This window comes from Onychostruthus taczanowskii, unplaced genomic scaffold (genome assembly GCF_017590055.1).
Source record: "Onychostruthus taczanowskii isolate IOZ18803 unplaced genomic scaffold, ASM1759005v1 scaffold2, whole genome shotgun sequence".
In the NCBI taxonomy this organism is placed as follows: domain Eukaryota; kingdom Metazoa; phylum Chordata; class Aves; order Passeriformes; family Passeridae; genus Onychostruthus; species Onychostruthus taczanowskii.
The window spans coordinates 24,794,238-24,820,016 of NW_024499239.1; the positions used below are offsets into that span (position 1 = coordinate 24,794,238).

At 41.3% G+C, this 25,779-nt stretch overlaps 1 protein-coding gene across 1 annotated transcript; it reads left to right on the forward strand.

The window, feature by feature from the left end:
• RMND5A (required for meiotic nuclear division 5 homolog A) lies at window positions 1–25,294 on the forward strand. Its single transcript, XM_041402703.1, has 9 exons — window positions 1–336; window positions 4,777–4,919; window positions 11,141–11,275; window positions 11,433–11,533; window positions 16,199–16,365; window positions 17,047–17,212; window positions 19,778–19,880; window positions 21,906–22,060; window positions 23,567–25,294. Exons 1-9 carry the CDS (start codon window positions 195–197, stop codon window positions 23,628–23,630), a joined length of 1,176 nt encoding a protein of 391 aa, XP_041258637.1. The 5' UTR covers window positions 1–194; the 3' UTR covers window positions 23,631–25,294.
• Window positions 25,295–25,779: the final 485 nt, after the last annotated feature.

Consider the following 25,779-nt stretch of genomic DNA (forward strand, 5'->3'; position numbering starts at 1 on the left):
TCCGCGGCGCTGCCTGCGCGGAAGTGCGGCGGCCCGAGGCGACGGTGCCGCGCGGGAGCGGGGCCGGGGCCGCCCGAGGGCCGGGGCTGGCGGCGGGCCCGGGCGGCGCGGGGGGCCCGGCCGCGGGGCAGCAGGACGAGCAGGACGAGGAGGAGGAGGAGCAGCAGGAACAGCAGCAGCGCGTCCCGGGCGCGATGGACCAGTGCGTGACGGTGGAGCGGGAGCTGGAGAAGGTGCTGCAGAAGTTCTCGGGATACGGGCAGCTCTGCGAGCGCAGCCTGGAGGAGCTGATCCAGTACGCGGGAGGGCTGCGCAGGGAGATCCTGCAGACCGAGAGTACGTGGAGACCCCCCCGTGCCCCCCTCTGCTGAGGGGACGCGGCCCCGCTCCTCCCTCCGGGGAGGCGAAACCCGAAATTTGGGGCGCTGTGGGCTGGACACCCCTGAAAACTTGGGGCTTTGTGGGCTGGGAACCCCCCTGAGGAGAGCCCGTGCTCCAGGGACTCCCCCATCCCGAGGGTTCTGTGCCGGGGGGCTTCCCCCGCGGCCCCCGGAGCTTTGGGGCGTTGTTGACAGGGAATATTTAAAAGGTGGGAGCAGGGGAGGTTCAGGTTGGATATCACAAAAAGGTTCTTCCCCCCGAGGGTGGCTGGCACTGAGCAGGCTCCCCAGGGCAGTGCTCACAGCAGCAGCCTGGCAGAGCTCCGGCAGTGTTGGACAATGCTCTGGGGCACAGGGTGGGATTCTTGGGGCTGTCCTGCGCAGGGCCAGGAGCCGGACTCGGCGGTTCTGCTGGCTCCCTCCCAGCTCAGCGTATTCCGTGATTCTGGGATCAATCTCGGCCCTCCCGGCCTCCCCCGGCCCGTGTGTGCTGCTGGGGAGGTTTGTTGGTTTGTTTGTTCCTGGTCAGCGCCTTCGCGGCCCTTTATGTTGGGTTACAAACGACTTGGTCATCCCGGGGGAAGTATAGAGGAAATACGGCAGAGCTGACCTGTTTGCTTTCCCCCCTCCACTCCCCGCCCGCGTTTCTTTTCTTTTTTTGTCTCTCTTTTCCTGTGTCCCTGAGCTGTGCTGCTCTGCTGCGGCCGGCTTTGGCGGTGTGGCCGCGCTGGCAGGAGGTAAACAAGCCTCGTGTCTGTGTCACAGCCGATGCTGGGCACTTGCGAGAGCTGTAAACACGGGGCGTTCACAGCTTGCGAAATCCCGGAGATGGAGGTAGTGCCCTGTTTGTTGGAGTGGGAGGGAATGGAGAAGCAGCTGAAGTGATTTACCCAAGGCCGTGCAGGAAGCGAGTGATGGCTCAGGGATTAAAAATAGGAACTTGCAGGCTCCTGAGACCAAATTTGAGACCAGCTGTGCTGCTGTTCTGCTTTTGTTTTTTGTTTGGTTGGGGGAGAACGTGTTTGCCGTGGTCCTGTGTGAATGCAGGTGCAAAGCTCACTCAGGAGTGTGGATAATTCCATGAGTGTGCTGGAGCTGCTTTGTGTGTACCCAGAAGTTTCTGTAGAGAGAAAATGCGGAATTCTGATTGTGAGGTGTTTCTTTGGGATGAAATAAGGCTTGGCCTTTTTGGCATTGTTTTGAACTGTGTTTCAGTAACTGTTATTTGTGCTGTTTGGAACAGTCTGGGCTTGGGCATTGAGGACAGTCACTAAAATATGTGTCTTCACAAAATGAGATGCTGACACTGCTGGAGAGCTGCGTGTGACCCTCACTCTTGTGTTGGTCTTTATTATAAAGGTTTGGCTGTGACATTGCTGTTGCAGCTCCAGAGCTTTTGCACTCTTTGTAATGAATTTAGAAGGTTCCAGTGTGTGATTCCTTGAGGGTCCTTACTGAGTTTTCCATCCAAGCTTGGATTAGCAGTTTTTGGCACTGTCCAGTGAAGGCCTTGGACATAATTTCAGCATTTACCAAGTGATGCTGTCCCAGAAACCACATCCCAAACTGAGCTTTCTTTTATTAAGTGCTTTAAAATAAAGCCAGTATGTTAGTAGTGCACCCTCAGACATCTAGGGACTACAATTTTGGCATCTGAAGGTGAGCTGGATTCATAGGGGCCAAAATTCTTGCTATTTTCTTTTTTTTTTTTTCTTTAACATGTTATTTGTAACTTTCTGAAAAGAACAGGTATTTTCAGCTTTTACACACTGTCTTGAGGATTTTTGAAAATGGATGGAATTGAAAGCAGCCAGACATCTTAATGTCTAATTCAGGGCTATGAACTGCAGAAATAGGCTCCTGGATGTAATTTCAAAGGAAAAAAGAAAGAGAAATGAAAGCCCTCACTGCTGAAGAAGATCTGAGAGCAAAGATGTATGAAAAGACTTTAAATAGGCACTGGATAGAAAAGGAAGTGGGTGGAGAAAAAGAAACTCTTAGAATTGCCTTAACCTCTAAACTGGTTTCCTTCTCCCCCTCTCACACAGTCCATTAAAATGTCTTGAGCTGATTTCATGTTAAAGCCTAAGGGCAGACCAGCCCTATGCTCAGGCTTGTGAATGGGAAGACAAATTTGTTTTTCTTCTCTGTTCTCTTAATAAATCTGTCTTCCAGGAGTAGCCAAGGATTACATATTCTTGGATGGTATAAGTGTGTCTGGCTGGGTAAACTTGGCATTGCACTCTGCTCTGTGCTCGGTGCTTGTGGGCCAATATATTTAAATTTTTTTTTAAATTGTGACTGTGCACACACATCACAGACAGAAGCTGTCTCTCTGTCCTGTGAACCCTGAATTACCAGGAGGGGTGGCTGCAGATTCTCCTGCTGCTTTAGTGCAAGTAGCTCATACTTGGATTGGAGCTGACGGAGAGGGGTGCACAGGGGAACCTTCTACAGCCCTGGTGGCTTTTCCTCTCTAGACATTTTCATTGCTTTGCTAGAGTTGGATTTCTGCTACAGTGTCAGGGGCCAATAATTCACTTCTTTGCTTGGGGTAAAAGCAGGCACCCATGTGGGTTGTTTGGGTTTTAGCTTAATGGCTTTCAGAAAGTGCATTTGAGCCTTTCTGTTTGTTGGGGAATGAGTATTTCCATTTTGCTTGTTGCATAATCTCTGGCTGGTCGTTTTGCCATGGCAAAATTCATGAGACAGTTAAAGATCCTTCATGTTATTTTGAGTGTTTGTCATAAAAATTAAATAGCAACTAAGAAATAATTATTGTTCTTGAAATAATTTTGGGAGATGAACTTTTTGGAATAGTTGAGTGGAATTTTCAGTTTTAATTTGGGATGCATGGAATCACTGAAATGACTGTTTCAGTTCTATTACTCCTCACTCATCTGCTAGGAAAAAAAACACTAAAAAAAGAGCCCCATCAGCCTTTTGCCCAGGAGATAATCTTTGGCTTCATGGGAGTGGAGGGAGAAAAAGGCATGGTAAAGGTTATTTTTGTTCTTAGAAGCCATGGCTGTTGGAAAAATGCTGTGGAAACTTGCCCAGCTGGGGCTTGGGCTGGGCAGGAGCTGTTGCTGGTCAGAGTGGGGTGGCTCAGTGTGACAGCAGCTTTCAGGGGGTGCAAGAAGGAAGTGCCTAGAAAAATGGCTGTGAAATTATTATCTACTCCCTATGATTGCAGTTTTTTCTGGAATCTCTTTGCTCTCTCCAGAAACAGGGCTCTTAACACGCTGCTGAAAGCAAAGGTGTGTTAAAATATGAAATCAAAAAGGAGCAAACTGAAAAAGTGAACACGTTTTCCATAAAATCCTTCTTCTAAAGAGATATTTGGGTGATTTTGTTTTTTCACATGAAGGCTTTGGGTCTGGAATATTAGGGAGACATTTCTGAGCTCCTCTGCCACTTAAATTAGCCTTCCCATGCAGTGGAAGGCTGATAAGTCTGTGTCCCTAAAGAAAAAATTCTTCAAGTTAGAAGGAACTTTGAGAAAGGAGAGGCCTTCAGAGGTAAGACTGGAAGGGAGATTTTTCTTGTATTTTTAAATCAAAAGCAGGAAGAAATAACTGAAGTAAAGCACCAAAAAAAAAAGTAATTTTTTTTTCTGACTCAAGCTTCTGAGTGATGTTTGAATCAAGGCACAAAGAGTGTAAGCTGTGATGTGCTCAGGGGCCTGTGAGCCTGTCCTGTTTATTATTTTCTTCACAGAGTAGGTCACACAGCAGTGAACTTGTTGGACATCAGCTAAGAAATGTCACAGTTTCTAGAGAATAAATCTCCTAACAAGGTCCTCTGTGGCCTGCTCCTCATCCATTGTTCAGAGCTGCTGCCACGAGTCAGGGAGCAGAAGTTTCATACAGCTCAAGCACAAGAGTCCAAGAGCAGTGGGTGGCTTGTGGGGCAAGAATTGATTGGGCCATCATTAGGCACATTTGCTTGCACCCTGATTTTGCTTGCACCCTCTTGAAGTTAAACACGATGTTCTCGTGTACCTTTAGGGGCTGTCTAAAAGAAAACTGATCCTGCAGTAGCTTCAGTGTCCTTCTGTTGTGTCCTTAGAGATTTGTGAACTGAGTGTTACTTTGAGATGTTTATTCATCTGCTGTGACTGAGACACATGAGACCTTTACATTAAATTTTTAAACTGTTGCACTTGTTTGGTGTTATTGAGCACCCAACTGGATTCCTAATTCCACAGGAGACTTTTCATCCAGGTGAATTCCTGTACATCTGCCTTCAGTTAAGCTGATCTTGCTTTGCAAATACTCTCTGGGTGGCATTTCTTTAATACCACTTTTTGTCTGTTGATGTTGTTGCATATTAAGAGATTTAATATTATCATTTGTCTGTAACTAAGTTGGTAATTTTCCTCTCTTTTGCCTAGATCAAGATGGGGACTTGTCTGGGACGATTTCTCTTGTTATGACACAGTGTTGTAAGAGAATAAAAGACACAGTCCAAAAACTGGCCTCGGATCACAAAGACATTCACAGCAGTGTATCCCGAGTTGGAAAAGCCATTGATAAGGTATTTGTTTTGTGCTTTGACTGCATTATCACATTATAGCACAAAATTTAGATTTTTGCTACAATTAATCTGGGCTAAATATTCTGTCAGCTGCAGAAGCAAAGGCAAACCAGTGGGCTGCACAGTGCTTGCTTTCAGAACTCACTGCAGACAGCTTGTTCCTTCTGGGACAGCTCACATCTCCTGAGTTCTTACAGAATGTACCCTATAGATACTACAGGATGTAGAAATGTATCATGTTTTATCAGTTTAGCTCAATGTCTGTGTCAGTAAGAAATACTGTTAGATTTTATATATGTGTGTGTATATATATATATTTCTAGCAAATTGTCATCAGCAGGTAACTCTAAAGTGCCATTTTGCTTGTAAGTGACTGCCCCATCCCTGGAAGTGTTCAAAGCAACTTGAGCAATCTGGTCTAATGGGAAAACCCTGCCCATGGCAGGAGGTTGAACAAGATATTTTTAAGGTCCAACCTAAAACCTTATTTATATCAAATTCTGTGATCCTGTAAGACCAGAGAATTTTTTAAGAAAGGCATTTTGTATCTCTTTCAGGGATGTTACTGGTTTTGGGAGCTTAATTTTTCTGGCAGTGCTCTTAATGAGCAGTAGAAGAGATTCAGCATCTCACAGTCTCTGTGTCTAAATAATAAGATAGGGCAGCTTATCTTTGATGCTTTACATGTGAGACATCTGAATTCCAGGTTCAACAATAACTGGGATGTGAATATTACTATACCTGTTTTTGTAGGCAAATATTAACAATTCTTTGAAATTCTACTGAAATGGTGCTACAGGTATACTTTCAGGCCATGCTTTTTTCCCCTCTGTTTTCTTATATAAAAGTAATATATAAATATATAAAAGTAGTTCTGTGTGCAGGGAGTCTGGTGCTTGGTGTTATGGACATTTTGTGATAGCTTCACATCAGGACATGGCTCTGACAGGGTCTAAACATTTGTTCAGTACACAGCACTGATTTATCCTTTGGGAATCTCATTTAAACTTCGGTAGCAATGACAATCTGCTAAAGCATAATGTAACAATAATGAGATGAAGAAACAAAGTATATAATGCTGCATTATTAGGCAGAATGTCCATGAAACTTGTGGTTTTTGTTTGTATCTGACTGACCATCGTGGAGGGTTCAAACTTTGTACTAAAAGCTTTAATCCATACGTCACTGTTATCCAAAGCTTAAGGATGCATCTGTCTCAAATCCTTTCTGCTGTATCTAAACCAATTAACTAGAGTAAAATTCCATCCTTATTACCAGCTTGAAGCCTGAAATAAATCTATGTAATCTTGTCCTAAGTTTTTGAACTTTCCCATTCTGCTTTAGCAAGTGATCTGTGTACAAATACACTTCCAGGTTTAGCCATGCTTTCTTCATTTGGATCCTCTGAGGTAGAACAGCCCCAGGCTGTATGGAGAGGGTGTAAGTCTTCAGTAGAAATTGGTGATGATATTTCTTACAGGCCAGAGAAGATGCTTACAACCATAGTGAAGCTTAGGCTGGAGTCTAATCTCCAAATTGCTGTTTCAGTTGTCATGGGAATAGTTTTTCCAGTGTTCTCTTGCTGATTTAAGTTTATGTAGTGTTTTTATTTAAAAAATAATAGATGTAAATAAAAGCATTTTTTAAAAATTTCAAATATGTTGCTTGGTAATATAGCAGAAAGGATCCCATTAATCTGCTCTGTTCCTGTTGAGTGTCAGAAAGGCTTTTTCAGTGAGGTCTTCAAAAATGAGCTCAGCTGGCTGTGGGCAGTGTGCTTGTTCCTCTGGATTTTCAATCTCACTTATTGTCTGTGGTGTTTGCATTAAAAAATTAAAAGCAGTGGGAGCTGCACAAGTCCCCAGTTTTGCTTGTAACAAAGGATGTCATTCTGTGAAGTTCAGAGCACAACTTAGGATTGTCTCCTTTAATATGTCCTTGGTGGAATTTTTTTTATTAGTTTTCCCCAACTGTAGTATCTTAAAGAGCTTACTTTAAAATATACTCTATAGTCTAGGTTCTTTTTGTCAGGTGAATATGTGTAATGTTTAAATCCAGCTGAAATCCAGCATTTCCCTGAACTGTAACATTTGAAGCAAATCTTCCATATATACCTGATGCAATTTCTCTGTGCTGCTGGAAAATACACTTGGAACCTGCCAGCAAAGTCTTTGTTGGCACCAGAGTCCCAAGCTGGAATTGCCTTCCCCCACCCCTTCACCATAATATATTTAAGCATAAACCAGTACAAGTAATTAAGTGTAATTGATGTAGTGAATTGATTGTCAACACATTCTGGTCAAAATCCTGCTGCTTTCAAACTAGAACAGTCATTAGAATTCAAGGAAGGCCCTTGCCTTGATTCATGAGACTGGAGTTTTGTTTCTGTCACATGTGAGTCCTCACTTATTTTACAGACAGATTAACATCTCCAAAACACTGCTTATGGTCTTACTAACCGTGCATGCTCAGGCACAGATAAATGGCCTGGTTTGAGATTGGGAAATGTGCTAATACTGGTACCCATTTCATGTGACACAGCCAAATGGTAGCTGCTGTTGCATGTACAATCAATAGACTTCCTATTTGGCAAGCCTGGATTGTGAAAGAACTTGCTGTCGTTGGCACTATTATCTGTCAATGGCAATTTTAGGTTAAATTTCTTTTTTCCCTGTATTGGGGCAGGGTTATACCTACCTAAAAAGTTTTGTCTGGTCAGTTTTTAAGTTACTGTAGTCGTTGCTTGTGAACTTGGAGGGGCCCTAGACTTGTCTGCCTGCAGAGCTCACTCTGAGAACAGAAGCCCTTAGAGCAAGATGAAGTTCAAATTTGGCATCAAATACATTAAAATCTGAAATGCCAGGGCTTTGTGGGTTGTTTGGAAAGTTTATCTAATAAGCTGAACCTCTCTTCATGGCAGTCCTGTGTGGATTGCATGCTTCTGCTCCACGAAAGGCTACCCTGTCTTCCACAGAACACTTTTTCCTTTGAAAGGAAATGTTTGCATCAGTTCTTTCTGTATTGTACTGGCAATTGCTCTGTTTCCAGAACTCATCATGCCACGGTTGTTCAGCAAGTTGTTATCAGGTAGCTCATTCATCAGTGTCCTTGTAAATCAGTCACTCTTTGGAATGATTTGAATTCATTTCAAAACATGTTTGATAGGCTGGTAAACGTTTTCTTTCTAGGAGCAAGCTGAGTAGTGGTTAAATGCTTTCATTTAGAAAAGTAAGTGGAGTAAAGTGTAGTTCCTTCCATTTTGCCCCTGAATTTTATATCTCTTGTAAGGCAAACATTTTAAGCCAGTCTTTGTTTTGGGACAGCAGCCTTTGGCCTAAGGTAGTGTTCATTTCATGTAAAAATGAGTATATGAACACACTAAAAACCTTTACTGAACATCATTTAATTGTGTTGCAGTGAAGAATAGGGCTACATAAATACAGAGTTGAACTTTCTATTATGTATAAACAGATTGAAAAGAGAAGATAAACAAATGTTTTATTTGTATTTTGGGTAACAATTCAGAAGGGAGGAACACACAAAGTAATCTCACCTGAGTAACTGAGGAATAAAACTGTCCTTAATCATCTTCCTTCTTCATATCCTGTCATGAGTAACGTGCAGGGTTGATGTTTGGTTGAAAAGGTCCATTTTGTGTTTGTGAGCATCTTGAAGTCATCACGTTCTAGCAGTTACTGGTAATGTGCTGTACATTGTATCATTGTTGTATTTAGCACAAAAAAACTGTACATTTTGGCTCCAGGCTTGCAGATTAAGCTTTTATAAAAGATGTGTTCCTCAGGAATACTAACTGACACATAGGTTATTTTGTGTTTTTTGGGTTTTAAGCTTTCTGGAGCTTTTAACTTGCAGAAATGCTTTTAACTGTTGAAGTCTTATTAAACCCCACGTGCTGTCAGTTAACATACTGTTAGCATTTACAAAACAAAACTGAGGGTTGTAGTCACCAGCAAATCCTTCATGCCTGACAGTTGTGAAATATATAAGGCAAAGGCAAGTGATAATTTTTTCTGACATGTGGCAGTCACTCACTGTAATCTGTGCAGTCAGTTCCTGGAGCTCCTCGGGACCCAGAGGAGGCAGAGCTGTAGAATCCCACGTTTAATACAGACCTCGGAATCGTTTAAAACAAACTAAAAAAAGATGATTGGAATGAGAACCTGATCAAGACTGGGTTAGTCAGAGTGACTGAGGTCCTCAGGTTGAATGATGGGACTTGATAACTTCTTTTATGTGACTTGGAAAGATCTAATGGTGGGGTTTTGTAAGGGCTGGTAGGTTTGCTGTTTCTAAAGAAAATGAGCATTTTGTGAGAGCACTGAGGTAGGTAGTTTCACCGTCTCTGCCCCGAGCAGTGAGAATGATGTGATAATGTTTGAGGCATAGGTGCAGCTTCACTGGTTGGTAACTGTCCAGAACTGTACAGTTTCTGCTTAGGGGGTTGTATCATTGCTAGGACTTGGAATTGCATGAAGAATAACTTACAGTCAATTATTTTTAGATTGATGATGATATCCACCCTGGAAGCTAGGTAACAAATGCAAGCTTGTGCATTCTGAATCCTGTCTTACATCCTTTAGTGCTTTGTTAATGGATTTTTTAATGTATTTGTGTTACCTACTGGTGGTGGTTGGACACTGAGAGCAGAGTCAGCAATGCTGGTGAACCTTTAAGGATTCAAATGGTTGACACAAATAAAAACAGTATTACTCAGTCTTCAAGATGCTTAAGTTTTTCAAGATACTGCTTAGAGGTGAACAACATGACAAGGAGCTTACAGGTTAAGACACCCAAGTGAAAATGTTATTAAATGTCTGACATGAATCAATAGCAATAATTTAAATGCTCACCTCGCTCCACCATCTCAGAAAGGTGGAAAAGTCAGTTTGCCAGACTAAGGTTAATGTTTTACTGAAAGTTTGCTGAGAGCCCTGAAGGAAGCAGTGGCTTTGGAGCTGTGTGGGCAGGGATGAAAAGGCTGTCCCTTTTTCATGATGACACAGAGCAGCATCCGAGGGGACGTAGAGGCGCTGATGAAGGAAATTAGTAAGTGGTGAGTAACAGGAAGGTGCAGTGTGAAGTTGAGCTGTGCATGGGCAGATAGCTGGTACCAGCTGGGTGTTATCTGCCCTGCCTGCTGTGACAGAAGCCTGTGTTTGTGTGAGGCTCGTGTTCCCATGTTGTGCAGGGCTGTGGATCCTCACAGAGCTACAGCTCCTCTGAAGTTCCTTCTTTGGAAAGAGCCGTAGTCATCAGATCAGGCAGCAAGCAATGCACTGGCTTCCAGACTCTTTATTTTGCAAAAGGCTTGTTTTAAGCACTGTCTGAGGATTTTTATTAAAATTAACTTGCTTGTCCTGATCATAAAACATGTTAGCAGTTAAAAATCCTGGTTTATATCTTGGATTAGAATAAATGTTGCTCTCCTGCTGCCAAGAGGCAAAGTGCCAAGCAGTGCCAAGTGTTACCGAGGAGTCAGCGTGACAATCTCTTTAGTTATTCCTGGAATATGTCCGTAGGCCACTGGCCTAAAAATACGTGGCACTGGGATCATCTGGTTAGTTCTAAAGAATATCTCTTGGATCTTCAAAGCTCATCCTGTTGTTGGGTTGTTGGGGTCATCAGAGATTTGAATTTTGTTGTTTGGGTGTGGGGAGAAGTGACTTTTTTGCTTTTTCAGCATTGCTTAGTCCCAGATAGGTAAAAAATCCTTAAGTTAAAGCATTACTTGCTATTTGGTGTGCTGTACGGACAGAGATGCTTGATGACTCTGTCTTGATTCTAATGTAGGTGATTTTGTGTTCTGTTCTCTAAATGTTTTCAGTTTTCACATGTGGAAAGAGCCATTTCTGCAGATACTTCCTTCAGAAATCCATCATGGACTTGAAACCCCTTTATTAGCTAACTAGATTTCTAACTTTCTAGTTAAACTTGTAATTTGTCAGTGTAATTCCTTGTAGTGAATAATACTCAGACTTGAAAGGAGCAAGGTAAAAGATTTCTTCTTCTTCTTCTTCTTCCTACACAGGAGGTAATGAAGGAAGCTGACATGTATTTATTTCACTTTGGAGATAATTGAGGGCCAACTGAGTAATAGGCAGAAGGCATCAGGGTGGAGACACAGGTGTCCTGCATGATTAAAGAGAAATGATGTGGGGTGGTTTGTTCCAGCCTATTAACTGTTAATTTGTGTATTTCAGAATTTTGACTCGGACATCAGCAGCGTGGGGATAGATGGCTGCTGGCAGGCTGACAGCCAGAGGATCCTCAATGAGGTGATGGTGGAGCACTTCTTCAGGCAGGGAATGCTGGATGTAGCTGAGGAGCTTTGTCAGGTAACAAGTGTGGATGCTGAAGGTTATCCACTGAGGAAAATGAAGCTTTGTCTTAGCTTCCTCATTTGAATGCTTCAGATGAATATTTAAACTGTCAGATAACCCATTGTTTTTCCTGCTTTAACTAAAAAGTGCCCTTTTTTATTTTTCTTTTCAGGAATCTGGTCTGTCAATAGATCAAAGTCAAAAAGAACCGTTTGTGGAGTTAAATCGAATATTGGAAGCATTAAAAGTCAGAGTTTTGAGACCTGCACTAGAGTGAGTGTACTCATTTGTTTTCCTCGCTTTTTAAAAAAATGCTTTTAACAATTCTTTAGTTTTTCACTTTCAATACTCTCTTTAGTATATTCTGATATGTCCCTGCTTGTCCTTTGAGAGGTGTAGTTACTAAGTGGATCTTTCCTTTTCCATCCCCTCTCTGCACTCCTCATGGGAAGTGATGAACTAAGGGTCTCTTTCTTAGATTAAGAACTTTAGACTTAGATTAAGACTTTAATCACTTGTGGTACTGCTTTAAGGAAGAAACATCACTTGGAGGAAAAGTTGTTGGCCAGTGATGGTGCTTGACCTTCTGTTGGATCATTACTGAGCCTTATTTTAAGAGGTCCCTTTGTGAAAGATACCAGGACTTATTAAAGGTGTTGGTACCATGAAGCCTTTGGGGTGAGCAGAACTTGACTTGGGATCAAAATTCTCACTTGTCCTTCAGTCATCCTCCTTTTCCAGACAAGGGACCAGAGGGGTGGGAAGAGCCTGGGGCTGACAGTGGCACTTGTTAATGAGATTCCTCCTGAAAAAAGCAGTAAGAAACCCCCTGAAATCCCCTCATCCTGTTTTTTGTGGTTTTTTTTTAACTTTTCGAAGCTTAGGTTGGTCTCAAAAGTAAGGAAAAAAAATCAAAACACAAAAAAACACCCAACCAAACAAAACAACCTGACTGTCTTTAAAGTGTCCTTTTAAAAATAAAAACGGTGAAACCAAAACAAATTCAAAATTTGTCTTTCATTCCAGAGCTTAGATCATATACTTGAGGTAGAATTTTTTGCATTATTCAGTTAAGTACATTTTCAACAACATTTTCTTTTCCCTTTTATGTGAGCCAACACAGGTGTGTCAATTGAGCATTTACTGGCATCTAAATTAAGTGCAGGGACACTCTGATATTCAAACCCTGGTGTTCGTTTACTAAATCCTGGGTAATGCCTCTGGGTCATGCAAAGTTTGGCCTAAATAGTTGGTCTTTGACTCTGGTTACACAGATGGAAAGCTGGGGTGGTTTATTGCTGTTGAATTGGCTAATTGAAGGGAAGCAATGCTGATATTACAACTGAAACAAGATTTACTGTCAGCTACACCACATACATCTTGTAGTTCAAATAATAGCAGAGTTGTGAAGGATAATCCCTGAGGAACAGTAACTTGCTGTTATGACTGTTCCCTTGAAATCTCTAAATTCATTTCAGCTCCATTTTGCAGTGCTTTAGGCCTTACTCATTGCTGCTGAGTTGTATCATGTAGTTTCTGCAATGTGTTAAATATTTTTCAAACAAAGGAGAAGGCATGGTTGTCCCTCAGAGGAATTTTTATTTTCCAGCTGAATGGGCAGACAATGGGGTGTATTGTCAGCACAGTTTGTGTGTTGGTCTACCCCTCCCCATCTTATTTCTGTGTATAATGTTTATTCTGTTTAAACTGGACAGTGCAAAAGCTGTCTGCCTCTCTTGGCTGCTGGGCACAGAGGGGCCTTACTTGTAGTGGTGCTGCTGATGTAAAGCCATGGCTCTTGGGGAGGATGATCAACATGTGACAAAATGTTGGGGTTTGAGCTCTCTGGCTGAGGAGGTAACCAATGCATTAACAGCCCTCAGAACTGCTGATGCTTGTGAAGGTATTTCCCTTTTATTTCCTGGCAGACACAAGTGTTCAGGAGGAAGGATATAAACTTCTGCTGTGTGAATGGCCTCCATATGAGAGAGAAGGTGGCACTGTGCTCCTTGGGCTAAAATTGGCACCAGTGAATAAAGCTTCAGCATGAAACAGCCCCAGACTGGCCCATTGCAGGGTCAGGCTGCTGACAGTGGTGTTGAAGCAAAGTGTCACACAAGGATGATTAAGTACAGTCTCCTAAACCAGGAAGTGGAGTATAGCAGGTTTTATCCATGCAAAATTGTGAAAAGCTGGGATTAAAAGGCAACCAGTTTCTCTGGCTCTGCCAGCACTCTCTGCTTGTGCTCAACTTCACTCAGTGCTGGAAACAAAACAAACACAGGTGGCTCCTGGTCACTGCCATGGGAAGGGAGTTGTCAGATTAATGACTTTTTAAAAAGACTTGCAAAGCCCTGCTGAGGTGATGGAAATTAGTATTTGTGTCTCAAAAAAAAAAAAGACCCCAGCTGTATTTGTTATCCAGGTTTTATTTTCAATACAAATTTCAACACTTAAAAATATGACCTTTCAGATTCAAATAGAATGTGACTGGCCATAACTTTTTTGTTTTCCCTTGTGGGGTGTGGAAGTTGACTTTTGTAGAGGCCTAGTCTGGCCTTGCACTCTGAGCTGTGTAATCTCTGTATGCCTTCAAGATTCCATTAACTTCCAGTGACTTTTCTCACAGTAGTTTGGTGATGGGAAAAGAAATCCAGTCATTTTTCAGGGTGTATTCTGGCCCTTCAGAGCCCAGGTTGGACCTCTGTGTGAGGTCCTGGTGGAAATGACTTGGAGATTCAAAGATTTGGCTGTAATTTGGAAAAGAGATGCTCTCTTCTCTTCTGCCTGTAAACAGCAAGTTGCACAGGTCCTGGGTCCTTGGGGTATGATTTAAACTTAATTTAATCCTTAGCAGGCTTTGTTAAATTCCTTTTAACATCTAAATCCCATGTGGGAGCTGAAGGGAGTCCTGTGTACCTGTGGTTTGCAAAGTACAGTATAAACTTAAAAAAATTCAGGTGGATTTGAGTCTTAGAGGTGAAAACACTGAGTGTCATTTTGAGAAGAGGTAGGAAGACAGGTGATGAGATTACTAATAATTTTGGGCAGTTGTAGAGAATATGTGGATTGAGTGTCTTAAACCTCCCTTGCTGGTTTTTTGTTTTTCTGTTGGAAATAGGAACAGCATGTCCCAGACTGAGCACCTGAGGCCTTGCCTCTGTGGTTGCTTTCTTCTGATACAAATTTGTGCTGCCACTCAAAGACCTAAAAATGGAAAGCCTGCCTAAAAGCTAATTTGGAAAAATAGACTCGACCTCAGCAAGATGAAGTTCTCTGTCATGTGGGTGCAAATATTGGCAGGGAGAGGATGGAGGCTCTTGATGCAATAGAGATTAATAGCTCATTGATAGCACTGTGGACTAGTCTTAGTGTTTATTTATAATAGTTTTTTGTCCTTCATCTGCTTATTAGTCTATGGTTGTTAACCTCAGGCTCTTGTTTGTGTAGCTGGGATTGTACTTTATTGCCATAATATCCTGTTTAAACTGTGCACACTGATGATAAAAATACAATTATACCCCCCTCAACTTATGAAACCACCCAAAACCCACCCACCACCCATAGTTAGTGAGTGTTCTCTTCACTCCTTCCTAGTGGAGATTCAGGAAAATCTGGAACTGCCTGAAATTTGGGACAGTAGGGCTTGTTTTTAGTTCAAAGGCTCCATTTTTCACTGTTTCCTACTGAAAGGTTACTGTGTCTTTACAAAGCCTTGCCAGTGAAGTCAGACTCCTGATACTTCCACCACAACAAATTGAAAGTGGATATTTGCTCATTAACGCTACATCCTAATGCAGAAGGCTGACTTGCTTTGAAAGCCTTCCCAATACAGTAAGAATGCTTAATTTTCTCATTTTAGTATTGATTGAAAAGAAGCCTCACATACCCTGGTTTTTTTTAAGGAACACAGACTTCCTCACTTCCTTGCTAAAAAGTGAAAAGCTTTTTGCTTAATAGGGCCCCCACAGTGAAAATAGTAGAACTAATTAGCACTAATGAGAAACAGATGTACTGGAGAACATTGAAACTTGAGGTTCTTAAGAGAAAGATTGGATTGATTTAGGCCTGACTAAATGGAATCAAGGGAAAAAAAAAACCAGTACCAAAAAAAAAAAACCTTCCAAAAAAAAAAAAAAAAACCAAGAAAAGGAGGGATAAATTCTAAATAATAAAGAAAAACTTGTATAAAATGCTTTGAAAGTTTCAGCACATTTTACTCTCTGTATGTGTAAGAATTCTTTCATGCTATTTAGGAGCCAAACATTAGTGTTGTCATGGTGAAAGAGACACAGAAAATGAGAAATATTTTTATTATCCAAGTTGAAAATAACAGAGAAAGCAAAGTTTAAGCTGGGTAAAGTATGATGTTTAAACTGATTTCCCTTCCCCCACTGTGAGATCTTGATGATGTCTGTCTTTGAGGTCCTGTAGATGCAGTTCTCCTCCCCAGGGCAACAGATGCACACACACCAACACAGTGGCTTGGACAACATGTTTGGTGTATGAGGATGTTGGAAAATGTTCTTGGTCAAACTTCTTGAATGTAGCTGAAGAACTGTCAGTAATTGTTAAGATTCAGAGTGCTATTAATTGAAATACAATAGACTTGAGCTATTTCTGCCTTACATTGTGCCTAATTTAGTCCTTTCTTTCAGCCAGTGAATGTTGAATTTTGCAGTGCTTAACCTCTACAGCAGCACCAGAATTAACATCGTCCACATTTTGTGCACCCTGTGTAGCTCCATTACTTGTAAAGGGCCTTGCCATTTTCTGTGCTCTGTAGAGGCTCTCAGAAGTTCAGGGAACAGTCACACTTTCCTTGAAATAGATGGTAGATAATAGACATAATAGATAATTGCCATGATTTCATGTGGTGTGGGCTGACACTTCATTACTCTCGTGTCACGTCCCATTGTACCTCCTCGCTTCTTCCAGGTGGGCGGTATCCAACAGAGAGATGCTCATGGCACAGAACAGCTCGTTGGAATTTAAACTGCACAGATTATATTTCATTAGTTTATTGATGGGTGGAACAGCAAATCAAAGAGAAGCACTTCAGTATGCGAAAAACTTCCAGCCCTTCGCCCTAAATCATCAGAAAGGTACATTTTTAGTCACATTAAGGGGATTTAAAGCACTGGGGTATGGCACCTTGGGGTAAAACATGTATCATGTTCCAAATATGTGTTACTCAATTATTTTCAGTTTGTTAAAGGCTGCTTCTTTTTGGATTTATCATGTATAACCCAAATCCTTACAATTAGAATTATCTTCTTTCTTCTTTTTTAAGAGGGCTCAAAAATAATACCTGAATGATTGCACATTTGCTTAAATGTAAGGTTTTTGACTCTTTCAATAAAATGTAGATTGCATCTAGAATAGGCCTGCTGCCAGAGTAAAGCGCTAAAAATGCAGAGGAATGTTCTTGGAATAGTCATCTGCTATTTTCTGCTGCGTGGGGTAATACAAAGAGAAATTAAACTTGAAAAATGGAGAGCATGTGAGTTAAATGAGACATCTCAAGCTGAATCCAACAAAGCCTATTTTTTTAGGGTACTGCATGTGTCTGAAAGCTTACAAAAAAAGTAAACCTGCTAGAAGCAAATTCCCAGGCAGCACACCCTGGCAACTCCCCAGCCAAAAAAGTAGCAGGAGTGGAGCTCTCCTGGCTGTCATGGCTGTAATTGTGTGTGTCTATCTGCCTGTTTTCCACGTGAAAGCTCCATGTGGAGACACAATCTCTTGTCTGTTGTACAAACTCTGCTGTTCCTGGTCCCTCCCAGATATCCAGGTTCTGATGGGCAGCCTGGTGTACCTGCGGCAAGGCATCGAGAACTCCCCGTACGTTCACCTCCTGGATGCCAACCAGTGGGCTGACATCTGTGACATCTTCACAAGGGATGCCTGTGCTCTCCTGGGCCTCTCAGTTGAATCTCCTCTCAGTGTTAGGTATGCTGCTTTTCTCTTGCTTTTGACATCAGGTACTTTGTGGTTTGGTTTCTGTTTCTTGTTGAGGACAAAAAAAAAGAGTTTTGACTAGACTGCCTTAAATGCAGGGTATAGTTACAATTAACAAGTGTGCAAAGACTAAAAACCAGAGGTTCCTGTGTGCTGGACTTTACCCTGCACCACTGCAGCTCAAGAGGAAGCATTCCTGGATGGAATTTATCTTCCATAGTTTAGACATAACTGCTGAAATGAGGATGGCAATCAGCCACTTATTCCCACAACAAATGTGTGACAGCTGTCCCTGCTGTTCAGCTGAAAAATAACCCTGAAAATGTAGCCGTGATTCCACCAGCATTTGATAATTTTGTTTGGTTTTTTTTTTCCCCACACATTACTAGTCATCTTCTTAGAAGAATGGTTAACAGTTATGTTGTGGTTTCAGCTGCTAAAATTTCCAAATTGTCTGCTGGGCCTTCTTGCAAAGAAGAAAGAGGCACTTTTAAGCTCAGTAGCTAATCTGACAAAAGGCAAATCTGTAGGAGGCTGTTGGAAATATGAAGAAAACCCAACCTAATCTCCTTCTAACTTCTTTGAAGATAAAACAGATGAGCTGCTATTTAGCCTTTGCATGTCAGTTACCCCAGTACACTCCCCTGATGGTCTCATTTCCATTTAAAATGCTAAACAGAAAATAAATAATATGTATCCTTCTAGGCTGGATTTGGTACTTTGCAGAAGCTTCACTGCTTGTCTTTTTTTGTTTGTTTTGGCTTTATTTTTTCGTTTTACTGTTTCCATTCACTATTGTTAGACTTCTGTGCTTGGTTCAGAGCTCTCACATTGTTAAGCCTCTTGCTTTTCCTGTTTGTATCTCAGTCACAAAATACAACAGAAACAACAAAGGGAGCACTTCAGACTAATTGGTTTTCTACAATAAACTTTCAAAATCTAGTTTGAGTGTTTTATAGGCATTTAGAGCTGATTTTTTTTTCATCTTCCTCTTGTTTCATGCAAATAACCAGCAGTCCTTTAGATTTTCATTGCTCATGCACTGATGCTGCAATGCAGTTTTCAGAGCAAACGGCCAAGAGATTTTCAGTGATGTGGAAAATCCTTGTTCCTGATGTTTGGAGTGGTGGGACATTTGCTCTGCTCCTGGTGTGGAATTGATTATGCTGAAATGTATTTACTGTATAGGTCCTATTGATGCTCTTGTCATAAACAAGACTGTTCTCAACTGGTGTGACCTTGGAGTGCTGCAGATCCTTTAGGAATTAAGCTTGAAGTGAAATCCCTGCTGTAAAATATTTTGCTTCATTGAATACGAGTAGTGGGCACTTTCTTAATGCTGATTGGCTTCTCCAATATTTGTCTAATCCTGTACAGATCTCATGGTCTGAGTTACTATGTGGAGACAGCAGAAAAACTCCTGTGTTATGGAGGTTGTAGTTGGGGGTCTTGAAGGACTACAGGAATTAGAATTTACTATTGACCTCAGTTTTTATATTCTGAAAGGGCTCTTCAGAGATGTTTTCACACAAATACGATTTGTTAGACTTCTCAGAGGGTTAACACAAGTTACACTTGGGGCTGAATTAACAAAAAAGCAAAGTGTAAGGGTTAAAATGGCCAGTTGGAGGTGAGAGATAAAATTTATTTATATATATTTTATATTTATATGTATATATATATTTTTTAGTTTAGGCAAGATATCCACAGGTTTCACGTAGAGGAAAGGCATGACTTCTGTAGACCATAAAACTTGCACAAATAGTTAAATAATCTGCCAAACAAACAGCAGGCTGATAGCAAGGTCAAATCCTGTTTCTGTTGCTGGTGATTTCCAGTACTGCCATTAGACTTAAATCCATCAACTCATCTGTTAATTCGTGTAAAACTCTGTCATATTTTCTTTTGTAAAATACTGAAATATTTCCAAATAATGTGCTAAGTTCTGGTAGTGGGTAAATCCCAGAGGAGGCTGAACTGTTTGTTGGGACACAGACTTTGGGCAGTTTTGTACTGCTGTTCTTGTCACAAGCCCTGGTTTCCTCCCTTTCCTTACCTACCTGCTTTTCCTACATTTATTTTCTTGGTTTAAGGTGAAGATGGAAAGACACGTTTCTTGACATGATAATTATATATAATTAAAGGATTATGGGTTGTGTGTGTGTGGGGGTTACATGGAAACTCTTAGGCTGCACATACTCCACCATAGCTGAGAGCAATCTCCTGTATAAACTATTATGATGTCTTCCTCCTGTACAGCTCAAAATCCAAGTGGGTGGTAGAAGAAATCAATTCATTATGAATCTCAGAGGAGGGGTTAACTGTTGTTTTCTGTCCAGAATATAGAACCTGAGGGCCCCAGTCTAAAATACATGGATAACTGATAACCTGCCCCAAAACTCTTGCTTGTCTGTACTTATAAGCTCCCTCCAGATATAACAAGATGTAAATGAAAAAATACAAAAACCTTGTCTCCCAGTTAACCTTTAAAATAGAAATGTGAAAAGTGTTGCTTTCCTAACATGCACCTCATATTAACATGTCCTTTTTCTGCAGTTTTTCAGCAGGTTGTGTAGCATTACCAGCTCTAATCAACATCAAGGCAGTAATTGAGCAAAGGCAGTGCACAGGGGTTTGGAACCAGAAGGATGAACTCCCGGTGAGTGGGGGCTGAGCTACCCCTGGGGCAGATTTCTAATGGCAAATGCTGTTTTCAGGTTTCTTTTGTGCTGCATGTTACAGGATGTTTTACATGGCCACCACCTCCAGCAGCTCTGGGCTTGGGGCTCTCTGCTGGGGGCTCACAGACAGCCCCAGACACTGGCCCAGCCAGCCACACAGGCTGCCCCAGGCACAGCACTGCCCTCAGCAGCTCCCACACAGGACTCACCTGAAACAAAAGTACAGACAGCCAAGATCCCTTCCTGTTCCTTGGGTGGAAATGATTGCCATTCACCAGTGAAAGCACAAACTCCAGATTCACAGGCAAACACGTGCTCATGGATCCTCAGTTACAGCATGGCCCTTCTAGCCCCTTTTCCAGCTGTTCTCCTCAGTCTTCTTCCCCTGCACTTTCCTCCTACAGTTTATAGTTCTGCTGACCCCCTCTCCTCAGAGACCCTCAGGTTTAGATTTGTGCCTGTTGCAAAGTCCAGATTTGGTTGCATTTTTTTGATGATCTGTCAAGGTTGTTTAATGTTATTATCTCCGTTATTTTTGTCCATCAGGTTTGTACCTCTCGGTTTTGTTTGTTGCCCCTCCTTTCACTTGTTATCCCCTTTCACATTGGAAAGGTCTTTGATAAATGACCTTAAAGAAACTGGTGCTCTCCCCTTCCACTTACCCAGAGATGTTTCTGTATAACTGGAAAGAAAATGGATCCCACAGAGACACATTCACTTCCCCTAGCTAGGCTTGAGCTCAGTCCATTTTGCAAGGGCTTGCTTTGCACTGGCTCTTTATCAGGCAGACAGGAGCTGAAAGAATTAGTGCTGCATCTGGGGACACAGGAGCTGGGATCCAGTGCATTATGCTTTCAGTACATCTCATTTAGATCAGTTGAAATGAAGTTCAGTTGTTATGAAACCCCAGTTTCCCTTTATAGCTCTTGTCGAGCGTGTGCAGCTCTCCAGTGACCTGCTCCTGATTTGGAAAGGAAACTTATTTAGTGCAAACTGGGCATGAACTGAGTTAGCCTCTTTGACTGCAGCTGGAAGAGAATCATTTATAGAGTAAGAAGGAGTGCTGAGTTTTCTCCCAGCTGTGTTCTGTAATGCTGAGAGTGTAACCTCTGAGTGTGACAGATTCCTGCCTTGCTGTCCAGCCAGGAATGAATAGCTAATTAATTAATTTGGAAAAAGATTCCTGTCTGATGCAAATCAGTTAACAATACACGTGTGTCTCCTTGCATTTTCTAAACTGAAGGGTCTGTAGTGTCTTCTGCTAAGGCAGTTTGGGGGTGGGAAACCTTATTTTCCTTGTGCAAAGCAGATTAAGTAGCATGAAAAGGTCACATTTTCAGGTTTTGTTGAAGGTTAAACCTTTGAACAAAGGACTGCTCAGAGCCAGGTGAGCTCTGGTGTGTTTTTTGCAGTTCTCAGTTAATTACTGAAGTCACAGACCTGTTCTTCTCTGTTACATGTCCCTTTTTTAAATACTTTTGTGCTCATGGCAAGAGTTGTGCTGCACGAGTGTCTTCTGTGTTGGTACTGAAAATTAGTGATTGTGGTATATACTTCATTATTCACATGAGAGGAACGTGTTGGCTGAGCCTTTCAAGAAGCTGTAGAACAAGAATGTAGTCAATCCAGGGGTTTTTCTCTTTTTTAATTTCTCCCTAAATTTAGATCTATAAAGTGCTTTTTATTTCCTAGCCAGTGATTTCCAGTCTTGATGGGTCACCAGCTCAGTTTTCCTGCCAGAGGATAGATCTGCAACAGAATTTGCACTTGTCCCTTGGCAGAATATGCTGTTTTGTTATTACTCTGCATCCCCAACATAAATCACCATTTTAAGATCACAATTAAGTGTTTTTGGCTGGGAAATTGTCAGGCATCCACACAATGGATTTTGTTGCTTTCACAGCTGAATTGTGAAATCTGTTAAGTAACTGCCATGACCTAAAAGGATTTTATCTGGAAATGTAATTTCCCAAGATAAATTTTTATGTTAATTTCTTTCACAGATTGAAGTGGACCTCGGTAAAAAGTGCTGGTATCATTCAATATTTGCCTGTCCCATTCTTCGTCAGCAAACAACAGATAATAATCCACCTATGAAATTAGTCTGTGGTCATATTATATCCAGAGATGCTTTGAATAAAATGTTTAATGGCAGCAAGTAAGTACCATTCTTTTATTTCAAACAACACACAGACAAGGACAAATCTTAAGATTAGAATACTGTGTTTTGGGAAAACTGAGTCCATGATTATGTGATTGGTGGAAGCTTGTTAATCTTGGAGAATGGTTTGAAAGCTTCATAAACTGGGTTGATGCACTGGAGAAAAGCATAATAAACCCTCTGATGTTGTTGAAAGTGAGCTTGCATGAAGGAATGCAGGGAGCAGAGTAATTTTTCACATTGTTGCCACCATTGTGTTGTCTTAAATTCAAACTGGAAGGCTTTACACACACGATTTTTCCTTGGGAACAAGGTTAGTAATGCATGAAAAATCTCTTGAAAAATAAAATGAAACCTCTGGGGGAAATATGGCTTAGTAATTGAGCAAAGAGGGGAATGATAACTGTGGAAATACTCCTCCTTAGATATCCGTGGGGTGCTTCAGGCTTTTGAGGAGCAGGAAGTGGGAGAGAGAAATATCTACAGATTTTCTTGAGGAAGAACAGTGGTTATTTGGATTGAATATATACAGCTTCTGTGGAGGCTGTCAGCTTAATTTAGAGCTGTAAGTCATTCTGGGAAATCCAGTGTGAAAATAAGTGAGGCTATGAATGAAAATGTCAAGTGATGTTTGCATTCTGTGCCCTATTAGAAAAGCCTTGAGGGATGCCTTTGTGGGTGACTTTGGGTGACTTTAGCCATTTTAAGCTGTAAACTTGCTGCTACATCATTCCTGTCCCTGATCACTCATTCCTGGTGCTCTCATTGATCAGTTTTACTGACAGCACAGCTCTGACAATATTAACTCTGGAGGTGTGGGTGGGGGAAGAAGGTAAAATGCCCAAACGTAGGAGATGGGGGGCAAAATGGATCAATGCTTCAAAATAGAATCAATTTTTTCAAAAAGAAGAAATACTGTGAGTAGGTGGGATTGTATGAGAGACCTCAACAGGGGGACCAGGGTGACCCTTCATTCAGAGCCAGCAGGAGCTGATCTAAGTGGGTTGGAAAATCACAGAATTTTGGGAACCAGACACTAAAATGAACTGGATATTGAGGAAGCCACAGTGAAAGCTGCCAGCTGATTTAAAATTACTGCAAGGCCAGGCTGGATGGGGCTCTGGCAGCCTGGTCTAGTGGAACGTGTCCCTGCCCATGGCATCAGGGTTGGAATGGGATGGTCCTTAAGGTTCCTTCCAACCCAAACCATTCTGTGATTCTAAAATGCAACAAGCAAATCCACAAGTAGAAATAACAACTGCAGAGAAATTGCTCTTTATGATAATCTAATAATTCAGGGGCTTGTGGGTGAAAGGTGAGAGACTGTAACTAGAAGGAAAAGCATGGTAAGTTCTCTCTCAGCTAAAGGTGATTATTCATGGAGCCAAGTAAAGTGTTGTGGCTAAGAGTGCATTTGTTTCTGCTACAGGGGGAGAGCTCAGTACCTTTAATGTTCTGTTGTCACACATTGCCCCAATTCTAACACATTGTCTTTGTCCCCAGATTAAAATGCCCCTATTGTCCAATGGAACAGAGCCCTGGAGATGCCAAACAGATATTTTTCTGAAGAAAAGTTACATTATGCAGTTTGTAAGTGACACTCTGGATTTCAGGTGCATTTCAGGAGAAGTAAAACGCTCTTGTTCCCTTTTATGCAGCAGACTGAGGACTCCTATGTTTGTATAAGCTAATGCTACAGAAACTTTGCCAACATTTAGTATATACATACCAAGTGGAAATGCTACAGAAATATTATTACCATAGGGCTCTACTAGACTCTTGGTCTCCATACCTGATCAAGTTACTACACCAGCAGTTGTCATTCAATGCAGGTTTTTGTACTTAATTATATGGTGACTTTTTACTTTTTAAAAGCAGAAATTGATCACCCCCATTTGTTTAATATTCTTCCTGCTATTATTCTATCATTTTATTGATAACTGTCATCTTAGAGAATGTTTGTGGACAAAGTTTTATTTCCTGTAATGTGTACATAATTAAAGGTAAATACTTCAGAAAAAAAAAAGTTTGATAAATTGAATAGTCGTTATAAAACTAATTTGTATTTTTTTCGCTGAAAATGCTGTGATATATTCTGAGTTTTTCTTTCAAACATTTTTTCAACTTTTACATAGAATACAAAGTAAATGTGCATATATATAAAGTATATAAAATATATAGCCCCAAGGGGCTACCTGTTGAAATCCATCACTAATTTATAAGGGTGATGTGTGGCTAAACTACTACTGGGGCAGAGAGGGAATAGGAAATCCTGTTCCTCTGGTTTCACAATGGAGAAGCGTTTGTGTAAGAGAACATTCAATAAATTCTGAAGTGGAAATGCTTTTAGTTGATGACATTTGCTCTCTGGCCTTTGTAGTCATGTTCTTTGAACTTTGTATTCAGGATTAGGCTATAAATGTCATGTTGCTGTATAGTTTAATAGTCATTATAGTGTGCTATTTATAAACAGTTATCAAAACCAAATAAATTGTAGAAGTATTCATTGTTAAATGGGGGAAAAGCATGTTCTGATGCAATCTACTGATCACGACTCTGCACCTGGCAGAACTGGGCCCTACATCATATATTAGGAGGTAGCAAGTTTTCTGTAGCTTGAGAACACTTTGCTTCTAGCCTTGTTTTTGTAGTATAGAATATTACTGCCATTGCCACTTTCTCTGCTAAATTTGTCATATTGTTGACTAGGTAAATTTGTACTCATAAAGGAGACGTAGATCACGGCAGTTAAATCTTTTTTAGTGTGCATATATTTGTATTTATTGCACTGTCCTATAGTAGGGCAAGCAGCCATAAGGCATGCAAAGCTACATGTAAAATTATATTTCTGTATTGTGTAGTTAAAAAACAGCAACCAACCAACCCCAAGCTTGTCTGGTTGAACACTGACACACTGGTTGAATGCACTAGCACAATGCACTACAGAGAAGACCGTCTTTGGGAAATCTACACCTTTTGAATTTGTCTGTCACCTGACTGGAGAGACTGAGTCGGACTCTTGTGGGATCAGTGACAATGGACAAACCTACAGAGACATTATAAAGTGAGGAGCGAGTCAAGGCACACAAATTTTAAACTTCAGATGTGTTTGATACATGTGAAAAAATACAGGTGTGTGATTTTCTGCAAAACTTACATTGTATTCACACTGAGTTCCAAACAGCCGCGTTACCAAGTGGTAAAATCAACAATAAACGGGTGAGGATATTATTTTCCATGTAGGTTTCCTAGTCTTGCTGAAATTGCTTTTAATATTTTCTTTTGACTGGAATTGCTTAATGCTTTGGATCCACATGAAATGGCATATGAAGTAATTAAAAACTCAACAAACCCAACAATAACAAACCTCCAGACAACCAGCGTGAGGTATGAGTGCTGAATCTTTCTGTTACACTGATGGTATTTTAGCACTGGTGTGAACACCAGTAAATGTTGACAGCTTAGAGCCAAGGATGGAACAGTTATTAAATGGAAATAGGGTACAGATTCACCTTGGTTATTAAATATCACCTTAACTAGTGCATGTTATGGATCCATAGCTAATTCAAAAACTGTTTTCACCAGATCACTGCCATTCTTTCCCTGTCTGACTTAAAAATCCTTGCCTGCAGTTGTGCTGCTCCACCAACAGATGATGCTCACGGTTCAGTACTGAGGGTGTGCGTGCTCACCCTAACAGGAGGCTGTGCTGGGCA

What these genes read in the sequence shown, in the direction of transcription:
- RMND5A (XM_041402703.1), top strand. Translation starts at nt 195, where the DNA reads ATGGACCAGTGCGTGACGGTGGAGCGGGAGCTGGAGAAGGTGCTGCAG. An exon ending in TTGGAAAAGCCATTGATAAG is followed by an intron (nt 4,920 to 11,140) that starts GTATTTGTTTTG and finishes TGTGTATTTCAG; the next exon opens with AATTTTGACTCGGACATCAG. An exon ending in ACCAGAAGGATGAACTCCCG is followed by an intron (nt 19,881 to 21,905) that starts GTGAGTGGGGGC and finishes TTTCTTTCACAG; the next exon opens with ATTGAAGTGGACCTCGGTAA.